This window comes from Anser anser (genome assembly GCF_964211835.1).
Source record: "Anser anser genome assembly, chromosome: 1".
In the NCBI taxonomy this organism is placed as follows: domain Eukaryota; kingdom Metazoa; phylum Chordata; class Aves; order Anseriformes; family Anatidae; genus Anser; species Anser anser.
In genome coordinates, this window is record NC_139720.1 from 153,702,480 (window position 1) to 153,720,064 (window position 17,585).

At 38.8% G+C, this 17,585-nt stretch overlaps 1 protein-coding gene across 6 annotated transcripts; it reads right to left on the reverse strand.

Annotated features, from left to right (window-relative positions):
- Positions 1-68: 68 nt before the first annotated feature.
- LOC310885593 (DNA excision repair protein ERCC-5-like) lies at positions 69-17,051 on the reverse strand. Of its 6 annotated transcripts, none has more exons than XM_083809121.1 (16): positions 16,907-17,051; positions 15,717-15,837; positions 14,908-15,083; positions 14,290-14,405; positions 12,756-12,845; positions 11,928-11,988; positions 10,907-11,050; positions 9,752-9,959; positions 8,548-9,507; positions 7,973-8,205; positions 7,463-7,582; positions 5,762-5,975; positions 3,960-4,104; positions 2,954-3,154; positions 2,066-2,150; positions 69-720 (listed from the first exon to the last, which is right to left on the reverse strand). In XM_083809121.1, the coding sequence occupies exons 2-16, from the start codon at positions 15,802-15,804 to the stop codon at positions 172-174; spliced, it is 3,390 nt and encodes a 1,129-aa protein (XP_083665247.1). In that variant the 5' UTR covers positions 15,805-15,837; positions 16,907-17,051; the 3' UTR covers positions 69-171. The 6 variants fall into 6 exon arrangements, with proteins under 6 accessions (XP_083665247.1, XP_083665244.1, XP_083665245.1 ...); XM_083809118.1 differs by having other exon boundaries at positions 12,756-12,848; XM_083809119.1 differs by lacking the exon at positions 16,907-17,051 and adding an exon at positions 16,594-16,900 and having other exon boundaries at positions 12,756-12,848.
- Positions 17,052-17,585: the final 534 nt, after the last annotated feature.

Sequence of the window (17,585 nt, forward strand, 5' to 3'; positions counted from 1 at the left end):
TATTTTTTCCCGTTGTTTAAAATCCCTGCTATTTAAATTCTGGACACAAAACAATGCATGATAAATGCAGGTGAATAATTTATTTTTTTTTATATACAAATTCATTAGAATACTTACAGAGTTTAAGTCATAAAAAACCCATACCCAATCTATCTTTAAGACTTTTTTTCTTTAAGGATTTTTCTTTTTTTTTCCTCTCTTATTCTGTGGTTTCTGTTTTCTGCCCTCAAACACAGATTTGGCAGTCACCATGATCAGGTTTCCCAGTTCTTCATCCTCACCACTTGAGCTACTGTACCCCTTTTTATGGTCTGCTTTCTCTACATTAGAGGCAATTTTCCTCCTTTTGCTCTCATCTAAATCTCTGCTTTCCACTTCCTCTGCTGAGGAGTCACTAGAAGTTTCTGAGAGATGCAAATTCCCAACAAAACCGCCTCCATATAAAGGTTCCTTTCTGAAATCTGAATGCTTCCTTCTTTTTCCACTTTGGATTTCTGTTGCCATGGCTTGATGATTTGAGCAGTCTGAAGTACTTCCCCCTTTCCTTTTCTCATGTTGTTTAAGTTCTTTCTCCATAACAGCAGTAGCTTCCCGAATTTCATCAGCTTCTTCTTTTTCCTTTCTCTTCAGACAAGTCACAGCTCTGCGTAGTCTCTGACTTTTAATAGCTTGTTTTTCATGCTGTGCTAGTCTGAAGAATGAATCAATTCGAAGCTGAGTCTACCAAAAATAAAACAGTGAAACAGCTTTGGATGTTTTGTGACAGGAATTCAGTTGTTATCTAAGATATACTGTAAAGCATCATAAACTAAAGCAGGACGAATGACTAATGAAATCAGTATGCATATGGGTAAGATGTATTATTACAGTAATACCTGTACTTTTATAATAAATTATGCAGTAAGAACCTTCATAGAAACTAAGGGCAAACTCCAGTTAATAAAAATTTCACATTGTGTATGTGATTATGGTTAGATATACATTGCTATTTTCAACCCTAATACAGAGAACCTTTGCAGTGTTAAGTACGTCCTTGCAAACATGTCCTTAGCTGCACGCCGTTAAAACAATAGAACATTTACTAACAAATACTGCTAACAACACTTCACACCTGCATATGCCAGTGCAACAAAATGCTGCCATTGAACTTGAGCTCAAACACATGCTGCTACAGTAGAGAGATTGAGAGTAGGACTAGAAGCAGTTGCACACAATGGATCTGTTACTCAACTATAGCCAGGCTTGCTGTATAGACTATACTAGTCCTCTCTGGTCTCCCTAAAATCAGCTAAGGAGACAGACACTTCCAAAGGCTGTTCCAGTCAACCTGAAAGTGTATGGATCTAACGACAGTTTTGTGGTACCTTTCAAGCCTTTGACTAGAGACAGCCTAGGGGAATGGTGCAGGCTACGTCTTGCTGGTAGCAAAAGGAGAAAAGAATCCTAGCTTAGGTAATCCGTTCTGCAAATAACTTTTAGAGTAGCTCAGCACACAACACTATTCACTTTTAAGTTGTATGAAAGCTGACAGTACGTTTATTTGTAAAGCTGAGTAATATTATAAATGGGCTCTTGGTCAATGGTTCAGTCTGTACTCCTTAAAGGATTGGTATGGTACCCAATAGTCCGTTTCACTTTACCAAAGTCTTAGGGGCATTTTTATAAATCATTTTAAGAGACAAAACACAGTCTTTTAAAAGCACAAAAGGTACTTGAGGTACTTGTAGTTCCAGCTACATCTGGAGCAAACAGCAACTTGGACTTGAGGTAGCTGCTTGATAGATTACCAGTTTGTAAACCAACTACTGAAATTACAACCTTTGAAATTACATAGAGTGCCTCACAGTACACCCAAATCATAAAGAAACAAAGTCTAGAGAACTGTTTACTGACATATATATATAATTTGTATTTATTTATATATATTTATAAAAAAGATAAAAATATGGTCGAATTCTAGCTTCCAATAAATATATTTTTAGATTAAAGCCTCGCTGTTCATTTTAAAATGGATCTTTTACAATTTTCCAGCTAGGCTTAAGTTTTACACAGTTCTATACTTTACCTGCTGCAAGTTCAGCTGTTTCATCACAGGCAAAAGGACTTCATCTATCTTTGTCCTTGTCCAGCCAAAATGATCCTTACAGAACGTGCAGAAAGTTAAGGAACATTAAAAATGGTTATTGCTACTATTTTGTAAACACAAAATAAAAATTCCTCAAATAACCGATGTCCTGAGGAAGGCTACTCTATGTCAACATTTTTACTACTACAAAAACAAACAAAATGCCTCAAGTTATTAAACCCAACTTATGTGGATGATTCTAATATTATTTGATGTGTGTTCATCATGCCATCACATCTGTTTGTTACAGAACTTCTCTAATACCAGCACTACCCAAAGTGTGCCTCCAGGAAGAAAAAGCTCATTTTGGCTATACAGTACTGCCGTAAAATGCAATACCTGTAAATAAATTACTTTTACATTTGCACACCCTGAAATTTTCATTTACTGTTTAAAACATTATTAGTTCTGCACGCATTGCCATCTACTTTTCAACAACTCACTGCAGCTCAAGCTGCAACCGGTGCAAGAAATAGACATTACTGAAAGGAATGCAGTAAATAAATAGCTTTTGAAACTCACATGTGAAAGACAGAACAGTTACAGAAGCATAACGTCACAACAAGCTGCTCAGTCCAGCTATGAGACCAGATTCAAAGTGAAGCAGGAGGGCAGCACAGCCTCAAATGCCATATGTGCATAGCTACATTCTTTTCAATCCAGAGCTGGTATCAGCGTAGGAGAGCGCACACAGCTGGGGCAAGGAGGCCCCTCACACCAATGAGACGTTAAGAATTTGGCACACTGCTACCGAGTCACTACCTAGCCTTACGAACTTTAATCTGGATACTTTTAGCTAACAACTCCTGTCTTATAGTAAAAGGATATTCTCTGATCTGTTCTACATCAGGCTTCCCCCAGGTGAACGAACCCCTTGTTTCATCCACCACAGGCTTCAGGTACGCTTCTGCTACCGCTGGATTCGGGAAACCTGAAGAAAGCTGCAGCTCCCGCAACTTCTTCTTGACTTTGGTATCATGTGGATTAGGTCTCATTTTCTTATTTTTCTGAGCCTCCTGCCACCACTCACTGAAAAACAGAGGAAAGCATTCATTTGTCCCCATAAAATGTAACTTGGAATGTCAAGAGCATCCATGCTAACTTAAATGGCTTTAATCAGACTCCCTACTTCAGTTGCTGCATGACATGAGGTAGGAAATTTTCAAATAAAAATGGCCAAAGGGACGTATAACCTGAAAGCAGAAAGGACGAAACATATACAGTCAATACAGCTATTGCCAGCCAAGGTACCAAACGTCACCTGGATTCCCCCTAAGCAGCTAAACAGAAGGCCTTAAATTCAGTCTTATTTGGGAAGGACATACCACATGTAACAATCATTTTTGGAGGGTTTTTTTTTGAAAAGGAAAAATTAAAAAGGACTTCTAACCATCCTCATGATTGCCAATACAGCTGGCACGGCATTCTTCAAACCTTGTTCTTCCCCACAGCCTACCTGTCTGTCTCTTTCCAGGTCATCCATTCCTCACTCATCAAGTCTCTTTTCTCTATGAGCAAGCTACAGGACCTTCTCACATACTCAGGGAGAAACAACCTCCACTCCACTAGGGATCCAGCTCTGCAATGAACTCAGAGGCAGTTGCGCAGTTCTAAAGCTGTTCTATTATCTTCTTTAGTCTCGTGGTAATTGCTGTATCAACATATTTTATTTACCTGCCATTTCAAATACCGATACAACGAGTCACATATTTTATAGTTAACTCAGAGTCCTTAACGATGCTCATATGTTTTGTTGAATGCTTAAGCAGCAGCAAAGTGTATTTACTAACATTCATATTATAGAAAGACATGAAAAAGATACAACAAAGCATACGCGAATTTTATGAGAGGTTCCAGTCCACGCCCAGGAAATTCATTTAAGATCTCCATCGCTGTTACAAAGCCAACATTTGGGATGCCCTCGGTGTAGTCACTTCCAAGCAAGTATGCCAGATTGATTAACTTGCTTCGATCCAACCCTGTGAAAGACAGTAAACCAAATATAACCAGTGCATTCTGCATCTGTTCTCTTCCAGAAAATTTAATATTTTTAATTCGTAAGACAAACGACAAAAGAAATACAGATGCATTAACATCAGAATTTGCTAAATTATATTCTGGAGCAGTGTCAATATGCTACTGCTAGCTCAAGCACCATAGTTGTATTTGCTAGCTTAGCATAGTTTAGCACATCTTGCCAAAATTAATGCATTACAGTGCAGAAATCCAGATTTCCCCTGTGGTCTTCAAGAGCTAAGAGATAATATTTTACATATATTTCTCCAGTTACTGTCCTGTTCTCATCTAATGCCAACCTGAATTTAGCAATTCCTGAATCAGCAATAAAAATATTCAAATCCTCAGTTTTGAATTCTAGTCTACAATATCAACACCTCTGCTTTTTGAAAGTGCTCCCAAACTGGAAGTCATTTGCTCTGTGCTAGTGCAGTTACTCCAATAGACCAAAAGAGCCCCAAAAACAGCTAGAAAGAAGAAAGAACTCAGTTGACCTCTTCTTCTGGGTACATTATAAGATCTGAGACAACCAGACTGATTTGCAGTGACTAACTTCAGGAGTTTACATCAAAAATAAATATTCCTGTGGAGAAAAGAAGGAACGTGTGTCTAAGCCCCCATCAGAATGCCAGTCAGGATACTCACTAACTGTCAGGCAAGAAGAAGAACTGTTTAATGCATAGAAAGGGAGTAGCAGTAAAAGACTGCAGAGGAATGTGACATGAAGACAGATGATGACTATTTTTCAATAAATAAATAACATCTCTGGTTTATTGCATTAGTAGCAGCTAAAAATCATGTGTGCTTTTGCAGAACTTCTTTACAAGTAAACTACAGTGGCATACCTAAAATAAGTAGGGAAAGTTTCATTCAGCTTGCTGGGAAAATAAATCAAAAACATTTTTCACCACATAAAAAATGTGTAATTTTACATGCTGAAGGACTAGAATATTATTTCAAAGACCATATCCCAAAAATGTCAAAGCTGAATTTAACTGAGTTCTGCCATTACATTTATGTTCAAGACAAAAAAAATTGTAAAAATTGGCTCATATTTTCCTTAATACACTTCAGACAACACTGAAGCTTAACAGTTCAATATAATTAGCAACAATTTGATCAGATAGGTACAAGAACAATCAGAAGAAAAAACTGTCAATACTAACTAAAAAAAACAAAAAACTTTTCACAGAGCATATAAGTACACTGGATCCATTTTTAATCATTATGTGTCATTATGTCCAAAATAAACTTCCATTTCCAGAATGTTACAAATCTGATGACATCAGAATACAGTTTTCCCACATTAGAAAAGTCATACTGACATTTACCCAGAACCTGGCACTGTAGTTCATGCCTCCAGCCTTTACTGATCATCACACTAACTCACTGCATTAAATGCAGGTGTACCAGGCAGCTGCAAATTCAGAGGGGTCAACTGAATTTGCATCATGCATTAAAAACAGCAACCCAATTGAATTTCTTTAGAGACTTTCCAAATAACAGACATTTTATACACCTGTTATGTAGGAATCCTGTAGGGAATTCAACTTCAAAAAGATATGTGGCAAAGCTGTCCTATCAAAGACTGTATCTAACAGATCAGTTGCTGAGCCTTACCTAGCTGGTTTTGAAAATCAATGTATTGATAATATTCCACATATTTGTTTTGACTGAAGAAATTTTTATAAACATGCCGTGCACCAAATAACCAAACATCGCTATCATCAGTGATTGTCCCAGAGGTCTGGTCAGTGAGGTCCAGTATAGCACACTGTGCCTCCGCTTCCATTGGAGCTTCGATGTATGGAATGCCAAACAGACGGAGGAGCTCCTGTAAGAGACAAAGCAGTTAATATTTCATCTGAAAAATGAAATTTTAATGTTTTTCTACATGACTCAAAACTGCTAGATTCACACTTGGGAGGTATTTAATATTTCACAGCAAATCTTAATTTCAACAAGAGAGCACTATGTACAGTTAAGTCAAAGCAGAAATCCCACTTACTCATCTCAAGAAGATAGTGCACCACTTGATCACACTATTGCTGCAGAGTTTGAGAATCTCCTGTATTAATCACACAAACAAGCTCAAGTTTTGTACTTTCTACAGCCACTACTTTACCATGGAGAAAAGTCCATGCATTATAGTTATGTGGACTCCACGAAGAAAGAAAGATGGAGGTTAAAAAAAATAAAATAAAATTAGTCATCACCTTAGCTCAGAAAATAGCTAGAATGCCTATGAGAAATATGTGTATCTGCTAACTAACAGCAAGCAGACTAGCCATCCTCTGGATGGTGGTTTGATACACATGTATTTCGATACATTTTACACGATCTGCTTTTACAGAATACATTGCTTAACCTCAGTTAAGTATCTCATACACAAGAGGTTTACATACAAGTGTTACACAATTCTGGATTGCTTCATCTCCAGGAATCATACTTTCCATTTACACTCCTGCACCCAATAGAATGTCTATAGAACATATCTAGATATAACAATCTAGAATATATATAATCTGAAGATATTGTATATGTTATAATATTATATTATATACAATCTGGATTTATAATAATCACTGCAAAAGCTAAGGTATAAATTTTATTAAATATATATTTAATATGCATATATGTAGTGTATATGTTGTGCAGTACCATTATATGGCACATGATATTACAGAAGCACAATCTCCTGGCCTTCAAAAAAATCATCTGAAGAAACAAGTATGAGCAAATATTTAACATAAGAAAGAAAAATTTCGATCACTTTACAGCCACCCTAATTATTCCTTTTACACACACAAAAAAAAAAATACAAACTTACATGTATGTCTCAGAATTTGTTGGCATAATTTTACTGCATCATAGATGCCATCACTACTGTACTATATTACAGTTGCATTAACTTACACTGTATTTCAAGTAGTCCTTCCATTTGACTGGATTATCCTTTCAATGTTAATATTCTAACAGCAGTTACAGGTTTACGCAGGTATTACTGGTGAGATTCCTTAAAAAGATCAAGCTGGCACAACCTTAAAAGGCTGATGCTTTAAAAATATTAATTTACTCATAATTTTAATATCATTTTATGGTGTTATAGCATTTATTTGAAATTGTTGGGATTGAAGGTTAATCTCAATTATGTTCAATATTTAAAATCAAGCAGACTGAAGAAAACAAGCTTCTAAGAGGAAGAAAAGGTGACCCATAACTAAAGAAAATAACAAACAGCTTTTAAGAAAATGTTCAACTACGAGGGTGGGGGGACACATCTTACCCTACATCATATCAAAATGATTCAAAAAATACTACCTGGCTTTCCAAGAACATCTGTCCTGTTACAGAAGAAGCAACACGCTCCTGCTGCTGTTTTTGAGCCTGAAGCACATCCTGCTCAACAGAAAGGTCATCTTCTAATTCTTCTAGTTCTTCCTGAAAAACAAAACAAGATTTTGGTCATTTCAACAATTTTGTACTTTACTACGTACTTTGCCTAAGGACACCTAAGTCTACAATTATCATTATTCTAATAGTATATGCTCCATTAATTCATGCTAAGAAGTTGTCATAGTTTCTCTAAAGCAGTAAGTTACAAGACCATAGATAAGGCTTCTTATCAGAGTGCTAAAACCTTACATTTTCCCTCCAATTTCAGAGAGATTATGGTTAACTGTAATCTTTAAGGAAAAATCAGCCCCCATAAAATTAAAATGAATATATGAAAACAATGAAATGGTAAAGAGCTGCCCAATGGTTTTCCTTAGAAAGTATTTGGGGACAGAGCACTTCATTACCAGCTCAGAACAAATAACAAGGAGTTACCAAACTGATGTCTTGCCACTCATCTGCTGCGTCTTTACCATCATTTTCTTGTTCAGCATTCTGACTGTTTGTCAGCTGCGCTCCATCAGACTGCTTCTGCAAGTCCTGCGTGACAACATCTTGTCTGTCCTTCTCCATTTCTGAAAGTGCTGGTTTTTCAACCAGTCTCTCATCATATTTAGTAGGTGAATCACCCTCATTACTGATTTCAGCATCCACTTCAATAAAGCTTCCTATAAAAGGAAAATAAACTCCTTAGTTTTGTCTTGCTAAATGCAAAAAAACAGAAATAAGGATTGTGAAACTACAGAAACCAAGTAGTTGACCATTCCATACACCAGTTAATCACGTTCAAGGTACAGAACAGCATGCTGTCCTCCTCCATATCGTATACCCAGGTTTCAACAAAACAGCATAAGCCCAAGGGGAAAATATAGCTCAGATTTTTTTCCCAATCCATACGTATGCAGGAATGGATGTGTTTTAAAGCATTTCTTAAAAGAGAAGGTTAAATTGACTTCAAATAAAACAAGGCCATATTTTCTTATCTTTTTATATGATTAAAAAACACATACCATCAGAATCACTGTCTTCAGACTGTGTTATGCCTTCTCTTTCCTCCTTAGGACCTTCTGCTGGTGGAAAAAAAATAATTTCCTTTTGTACCTCAGATACATTCTCTTCTGTTTGTAAAATTACTTCCTCTATATTTTTAGAAGTTTTCAAGTTTTCCTCAGTTTCAGAAAGGTCTGCTGCTTCACTGTGAATCAAAGACTCTATACTAGTTTCTGCAGGGGAATAGCTTGGCTTCTGAATGCACAAGTTTGTATCCTTGTTTTCCAAAGAATTTGAGTTCATTTTTGAATCATTTTCTTCTTTATCATCATCTTCTTTTTCTTTTCTAGCATCATCAACACAAGAATAATTTTCAGCTGTGGATATACTGGTGCCCTTGGGTGTAATTTGATTTTTTTCCAACTCCTGACTCTTTTGTCCAAATTCAGAGTCTTGCATAATCACTTGGTTTGATGAATGAATTGCAGACGTAGGTATTTTTTTATCCTCCCGTACTTCAGGAACATGATCTTCCTCATCTGAGCTACTAAGCAGAAAATCCTTCACTTCTGACCTTTCTGTTAGCACTCTATCAGTTCTAACAGTAACAACTTCCTCCTCTTCATCATCATCATCGTCGTCATTCAGAGCTCGCTGAATTGCCCATAATGTTCTCGGAGACACGCTGCCTTCCTCTGTTATAGATGGGACAACGTTCAAGCGTCCTTCATCTTTGTACCCCAATTCTTCTTCCGAGCTGCTTTCCGCCATAGCTGCCTGGATAGCAAGCAAAGTCTGGGGAGAGGGTGGTGCTGTTACTACATTTTTATCTTTCTCTGTCTGCAACTTGTCAGATGCAACTACTCCTGCATTCGCAGGAGATTCATTCATGTTATTCAACTTCGTAAATTCAGTCGTTTTCGATGAGGGTCCTGCAGTAGCTTCCAAGTCTCTACTAGTAGCTTCTTTTGCTTGAATACCTGAAAAGAAACATTTCAGTAAAAGACCGTTTTATACTAGCATTCCATCTTACATGAGGAAAAAGTTCATTTGAAAGTTAATAAACCAGTTTTCTACATTTGCTGATCATAATTAATTATAGCTAACAGCACTGCAAAATTCATACATACACCTGTAAACAATATTCAATGCTTTTCTTAAAATTAATGGCTGCAGACTGCACACACGAAATAAGACATTTTATAAAATGGAGAGCTGACATACCTTTTATTAAGATATAGTGAGAAGTGTCTTCAGAAATTACCCTTCTAGATTCCACTTCTTTCACAAAACCACCTTCATTTTCGTACTGTTCTTGGATTGGACCTGAGTGTTGTTGATTCAATTCTTTTTCTACGTTTTCTATGCACCGATTGAGGTTGCTTTTCTTAAGCAAACCCCTAAGCTGGTACTGGGAAAAGTCACTGGACTCCTTAAAAAAAATAATAGTCCAAGTAAATTTAAATAAAATGCCACCAGCTGTACCTTTATGCAAGTGCACTTACCACGCTCATGAGAGCCTTTTAATAGAAATATTTTCCTATTTCCTTTAAGCAGATAACATTTGTCTTTTGTTGACTGCTGCACTCCCAAGCAAAAGTGCTATTAGCATTGTAACGCACATTAGAAGTCTAACAGGTAAATAGTTTTGAATGCTGGCTAAACACAATGAGACGTAAGTGACATGACCAACAAAGGTTAGCTGGCTAATGGGCCTGGTCCCCATCTTAAAAGCAACACCATTTTCACAGAATCCATATGTGGGTGGTTTTAAGATGTTGCCCACCACTAGATGCTCCTTAGCGTACACTCTGGCACAAGCTATCATTTCATCTGACAGATACTGCACTTTAAAAAAATCTAACCGTGCTTTGAATAGCTGATCTAGAAGTAAGCACTGTAGGGTTCTCTGTTTGTCTCTGAACGGCTTTAGTATCACATCTGCCTGAGTTACAGCTATGAAGGTCTTTTCCCAGCTGCCAGCTTCCCTAACAACCTGAGGGTTTGGAATTCAAGCTGTGTTCATTCTGCCTGATTTATCCACATTAGTGATACATTCTTGCAATTGGAACGTTGGGCATAATGCTGCTGAGGCATGAGGCACAGCGTGATTTATTCGTTCTTGCCAAACTGAATTAGCTCTGCCAATTTTAGTAGAAATCAAGAGATAGGACACTGAATGCACACATGGGAAGGATCTGTTAAGAGTTATTACCTCGTTGTTTTTCTTTCCCCCTCAACATAACATCTCTCATTAAATAGGCTTGGGAGTAAAGCTCTGCAGATGTGATACCCTTATGTAGTCTTCATCTGCATTAATGGCAATAGCTCCATTCTAATGACTTAAAACTATTCTAAAAATATTCTAAAAAGTATTACCTCTGGCATTGCTTCAAACAATGTTCTTTTTCGTTTTGTAAATTCTTTCATATCAGTCAAGATCTCATGTTTTATTTCTGGAGGCAGCTTGTTAAAATCTTCTGACTCAATATCTATAGAATGAGGGTTTTCAAATAATTCTTCCTATAAAAATGGAAAAAGAAACATTTATTTTGTATTAACACCCATCAATAACTATGAAGTATTTCCATTATTATTTCAAATTGAAAAAAACACCTACAAAACCATGGTTGCTATTTCCTATACTGTGAAAAAAAAAAAACAGTAAAGAAAAAACTAGAGCACCAAATACTTACCTAATTATTGACATACACTCCATAGGCTATAACTTAAAAACTTGGTTTTGTTCTTTTTATAAAAAGACATTTAGTATGAATCACATAAACAAGTTTTACAGCCTCAGCAAGTCTGATTTTATCACTCAAATGAGGTTTTTTTTGCAAACTACTTCAAACATTAACTATACTTGCAAAAGAATTTTTTATTTTTGTTTTTCATTTGCATGAAAAAACAATAATGTCACTGTTGAATATGTATTCTGCTTAAATGATGTATTTATTTTCTCCTCTTCTCCTGAGATGAACGCATCAGAAAAGAATACAGAATTTATCTGTGAAAACTCAAAGACCAGTGTTTCAACATCAATTCTTATTTGGAGAAGTATGCAAATTCTGCTAAGGATGCTGTCTTATTTCGTTTGCACACATCTCATGAAATGCACACATTCCATTTTTGCCATTACAAAAAAGAATTCTTCACTTATCCAGAAAAAATATTTAAAAATCCTATTTTGCTGTATTCTAGAGAAGAAAATTTCATTTGCATTTTCTGGTTAGTAGGAAAACAAGGCATCCTTAAAATTAACTTGTGTGCTTTATCAATAATGCTTTAATAAGACTTATAACCGCAAACCCAAACACTGTTGTTTGTTTTTTTTTTTTAAACAGAGCATGTAAATACAGGATAGCTCTCAATAACAAGGGAATTAGAATGCATTTACCTGCAGTATCTTTTTTTGGCTCATTCTCACTTCCCATTCTTTTTCGTCTTCCTCCTCTGAGCTAAAAATCACAAGAGAAAAAAGATGTAGATATTTCCCTGGGTAAATGAAATACCTATAAAAGGCCATTAGTCTTCCCTTCACTGATACATAGAAAAATTTACACACAACAGCAAACTACACACACGCAAACAAATATAAATAAAATTCAAAAAGGTATGAACAGAAGGCAAGAAGGCAGACTTCTCTGAGTTAAACTGAGATGAACATAATTTTTGCTTTTTAAATAATTAACTGATTCTTATTCGGTCAGCATTTAAATTATATGAAAGTATATAAAGTATACATAAACTGTGCAAAGAGTAATCTAATGGATACGTTTCCACTTAGACTTATTTAAGATATCACAAATTTGACAAGTACATACAAAGTCTACTTTTGCTCAACACATCTACACTACTAAATGAGGGGACACAAACCAGAATCCGGCTACCACACACGAGCTACCCCAACTTGAACAGTCGGGTTCATTTAGTCACATAGATGTAGTCACAGAAAGTGAGATAGCACTTTCAGCCCTGAACATGAATTCAGAGTAGAATACTAATCTGTGGGCTGAAAGCTTGTTCTGTTATTTTCCAATAAATAATTAGAAGACTTCTGAATCCAGAGTTAGAATCCTATCTGTCCAAAAAGAAACTGAAATAAAACATAAATATACTTCACATATTATGGAGTCACATGGGTCAAAAGTCTTTCAGCAACACTTTTATACTCTTATCTGAGTTTATTTTAGCCATTTTATCTATTTTTCTTAATTCTACCTACCTGTTCTTCTCTTCATTCTCTAAAGAAGGCAATACATATATATCATCAATTTCTTCTCTTCGAACTTGTGTTATACTGGGCAAAACTTCACTGCTTAGGGGGAAAAAAAGCGATTAATAGATACATAAAATTTACCTGCCACTTGTAAATAAGAGGAAAAAAATGTCTGGGAGAGGGAAACATAACCCCCATTTTTAAAAGGGAAAAAAGGAATACCTGGGGAACTACAGGCTAGTTGGTCTCACCTCTGTGCCCAGCAAGATCATGGCGGAGATCCTCCTGGAAACTAAACTAAGGCACACGGAAAATAAGGAGGTGATTGGTAACAGCCAACATGGCTTCACTAAGGGCAGATCGTGCCTGACAAATCTGGTGGCCTTCTACGACAGGGTTACAGCATTGGCGGATAGGGGAAGAGCACGTGACATCATCTACCTGGCCCTGTGCAAAGCATTTGACACTGTCCCCCATGATGCCCTTGCCTCTAAATTAGAGAGACATGGATTTGACAGATGGATCACTCGGTGGGTAAGGAATTGGCTGGATAGCTGCACTCAAGGAGTTGTGGTCAACAGCTCAATGTCCAAGTGGAGATCAGTGACGAGTGGTGTTCCTCAGGGGTCGGTGTTGGGTCCAGCGCTGTTTAACATCTTTGTTGTGGACATGTATATGGGATCAAGTGTACCCTCGGCAAGTTTGCCTCCGACACCAAGCTGAGTGGTGTGGTTTACACGCTGGAGGGAAGGGATGCCATCCAGAGGGACACAGACAAGCTTGAGAGGTGGGCCTGTGTGGACATCATGAGGTTCAACAAGGCCAAGTGCAAGGTCCTGCATCTGGGCCAGGGCAATCCCAAGCACAAATACAGACTAGATGGAGAATGGATTGAGAGCAGCCCTGAGGAGAAGGACCTGGAGCGCTGGTTGACGAGAAGCTTGACATGAGCCAGCAATAAGCCCTTGCAGCCCAGAAAGCCAATCGTACTCCGGGCTCTCCTCTTGTGAGACCCCACCTCGAACCCTGCGTTCATCTCAGGGGCCCCAGCACAAGAAGGACAGGGAAGTATAGAATGAGCCCAGAGGAAGGACACAAAGATAATCATAGGGCTAGAGCATCTCTCCTAGAAAGACACATTGAGGAAGTTGGGGTTGTTCAGCCTGGAGACGAGAAGGCTCCAGGGAGACCTTACAGTGACCTTCCAGTACCTAACAGGGGCTACAGGAAAGCTGGGGAGGGACTGTTTGTCAGGGAGTGCAGTGATGGGACAAGTGGGAATGGCTTTAAACTAAAAGAGGGTAGATTTAGATTACATATAAGGAAGAAATTCCTTTCTATGAGGGTGGCAAGGCACTAGAACAGGTTGCCCAGAGAAGCTGTAGACGTCCCAGCCCTGGAAGTGTTCAAGGTCAGGTTGGATAGGGTTTTGGGCAACCTGGTCCGGTGGGAGGTGTCCCTGCCCACGGCAGGGGGTTGGAATTAGATGATCTTTAAGGCCCTTTCCAACCCAAACCGTTCTGTGAATTTTTATTCCTACCTTCTGCCTGTAAGAGCAGTTTTGATTGCTTGTCTCTTCAAAAATGTTTTCAAGAGTTTCTCTGTAGTTGTCCTGGAATCACGCACGGCCACGTCCTTCCTGTGTCTTCGCTTAGCCTGTGAACATGAAATCAACAACAACAAAATTTTGCTCAATGCCGAAGACCAAATTACTCTAAAAATTCTGTGTGCTAAGCCTAAGAGCAACTCCTAACTCACTCTACACCAGTGGAGACACAGCCTTCAGATCCTATAAATCCTTCTGGGTTGGTGTCCTCTGTGGGACTCAGGAGTAGTTTTCAGCTTCTGAGTATAAATGCTTTTAAGATCAGGTCCATTCTGAAGCAACACCCAGGCTTACGCCATGATCTACTTCTCTGCAATCTGATTTCTATGCAAATCAAACCTGAATAAGTATCTATCAAAAGGGAGCAGCTGCAAGCTCCACGAGATGACCAAAACTGGGACTGCAAAGAACATCTGCACAGCAGTGTCATTCAAGCCTTCCATCCTCATGGCTCAGAAGCACAAGCAGAACTCAAGGAATTTGAAAATTCTACTCATTAGCAACAGACATACATCCTATTTTGCATTGCAATGACCCTGCACAGGTACATACCAAAGTCTGTCTCTTCAGAAGCGGTGCCTCTCCATCAAAAACAAAGACAGGCCGAATTCGGAAAAACAGTAACTTGCAGAGTCGATTAAACAGAGTGAGGAGGTGAGCATTTTGTATGGAATTCCCACGACGATCTCTGGCTCCCTTTATTGCTTGGTTTAACCAAATACTAATATCTTAAAGAATGGTTAAGAAGAAATAATGTGCAATCCTACACATATATCATATTAACTGTTTCTATAAAGCACACATACTTGACTGAGTGGCTTTTGCTCGCTGTTCCAGGCTTGGCCTATTGAAGCCCTGGTTATCCAAACACTCATGAACTTTGGAAAAAAATAAATTCTTCCCTCTGCCACTCTACACAAAGAGCAAAGTTGAAACTACCCCACAGCAAGTAGTATCTCCTCAGTTACGTTTACAAATAAATGAAAAGTAACTTCATCTGCATCTTTCTAACATATTTCCAGCATGTAATCAATGGAAGCTTACACAAAAGGATTTTAATTTTGTTCATCTTCCAGTCCTAACTAGTGTCACATTTATTTATAAAAAAACCAAAAACCTGCAGCCTAACATTTGTGTTAAAAGACTTGTTGAAAAGTCTTACTTTTAAAAAAATATAAACAAGCATAAAGGTCTTAGTATCCACATATTATAAAACATAAAAACTACTCATCAAAATATTGTCACAATTTAATATGAAAATTTTAAAAAGCCGAACGCAATAGATCACGTAGAAGTAAGAGAAATAGTTAAAATAACCTCCCTCACAAATTTGGCTCCTCAGCCTTACTTTTAAAGGATACCAACAGCAAGAATTTTTCCTTCTAGTGTTTCTGGGTTTATAGGTCTTCCGGTACATTCAAGCAGTTTCCAAAGTCCTTGAACTCCCATTGTTCTTTCTTAGCTACTTTGAGAGAGAAGAATCTAGGAGGAATAAATAAAAGTATAATTGAAAGGTTGTCTGAACCATTTATGCTTTATTAATGAAAACCCAGACCATTATTACTACAATTAGAAATAATAAACAAACAAAAACAAACATCCCACATCAAGAGCATCAAGACTAAAGAGGGGCTTTATTAAAAACCATCTACTGAATAACTTGCCAGTCACATAATGGCAAGTCAAGGTCTCTGCTGAAATTATCTCACATTCAAATGTGAGATTTAAAATAACAGAAGTCTGATTTGTTGTGCTACAAAGCGAGAAATGTGGTAAAATATATTCCCTTCCGAACAGGTCAAATTTAAATCACAGAATCATAGAATCATTAGGGTTGGGAGAGACCTCCAAGCTCACCTGGTCCAACCATCTCCCTACCACCAATGTCACCCACTAAACCATGTTCCTAAGCACCACGTCCAACCTTTCCTTGAACAACCCCAGGGACGGTGACACCACCACCTCCCTGGGCAACCCATCCCAATGCCTGACTGCTCTTTCTGAGAAGAGATGCCTCAGAGTTCACGGTTGTAGAAAACTACTCGCATCTCAAAAAAAGCTAAAGGCAGACAATCTTTCATATTCAACAGGTGTATAAGGGTTATAAAGAGAAGAAAAAAACAAAACAAGAATAAACAAACAACCAAGAGATGATGAGTATAAACTGAGTTAGGTAAAATATCGCCCTTGCTGAACTAGCTTACGAAATCTGTTGGGCAAGAAGGGGTTCTTTCCTGCCTTTGCCTGCCAAGTAAAGGCGAACAAGCAGCATTCAATCGTTGTGGTAGAAGAGAAGCGCTGCCAGCAGATGCCCCCTGTACCACGGTCTGCTACGGGGGGTACGCCGCCCCCAGCCGGCCACCCTTCCCCCGAAGCCGCCCCACCGAAGTCCGTCAGGGTTCCGAGGACCCCCCTGGGGTAGAGGCAAACGCCCCCACCCCCTCAGCCGGTCACGCGCACCCTGACGGCCGCTCCCCGGCCCCTCAGCGCCCCCGGTGCAGCGATGACCGTTGGGGCGGGGGCGACCGCCAGGGGCGCGCGCAGGGCTCACCTGAGGGGAGGGGGAGGAGAGGGAAGCGGCCGCGTCACGCCGAGAACGCCCTCGCGGTGCGAGGTGCGCATGCGCGCCCACCGCGTCGCCCGCCGGGAAGTGTGGTTCGCGGAGCGGGGCCCGGCGCCATGATGGGAGGGGCGGCGCGGGGCGGGGCGGAGCACAAAATGGCGGAGGCAGCGGGGGCCCCCTGGTGGGCAAGGGGCGGGCGGCGGGGCTCCACGTTCAAAATCAAGAGATTCAAGTCCTCAGCTTGCAGAAATAAGTATTTAAAATTGCTCATCTGAAAAGTATCATCTTCAAAAGCCGCGGGGGTTTGCTAAGCAGGGGTTGCAAACATGATCCCTCATTTACCCATTTTCCTAAAGAAATCTTCTAGTAACTGTAGGGCCACCACTCCAGGAACAAACAAAAGACAAAGTAGAAAACAAATTTTATTGAATGAGCAAAAGTCTGAAAGTATCCCGTTTTTGGTTTAACAAAAGCAGCAACCTACAAAAACCCTGCGTTCCATGAGAAATCAGTTTATGTCGAAAAAATGAATCCTTGAGCAGGTACAAACGTTCACACACACAAAGGTACAACTGCTGAGATGCGTTTGGGCAAACACCTGAATGAACCCCAAACCGGGGAGGGAAAAAACAAAGGGACTGCACGCAGACACCTGGAAAAACCTGAA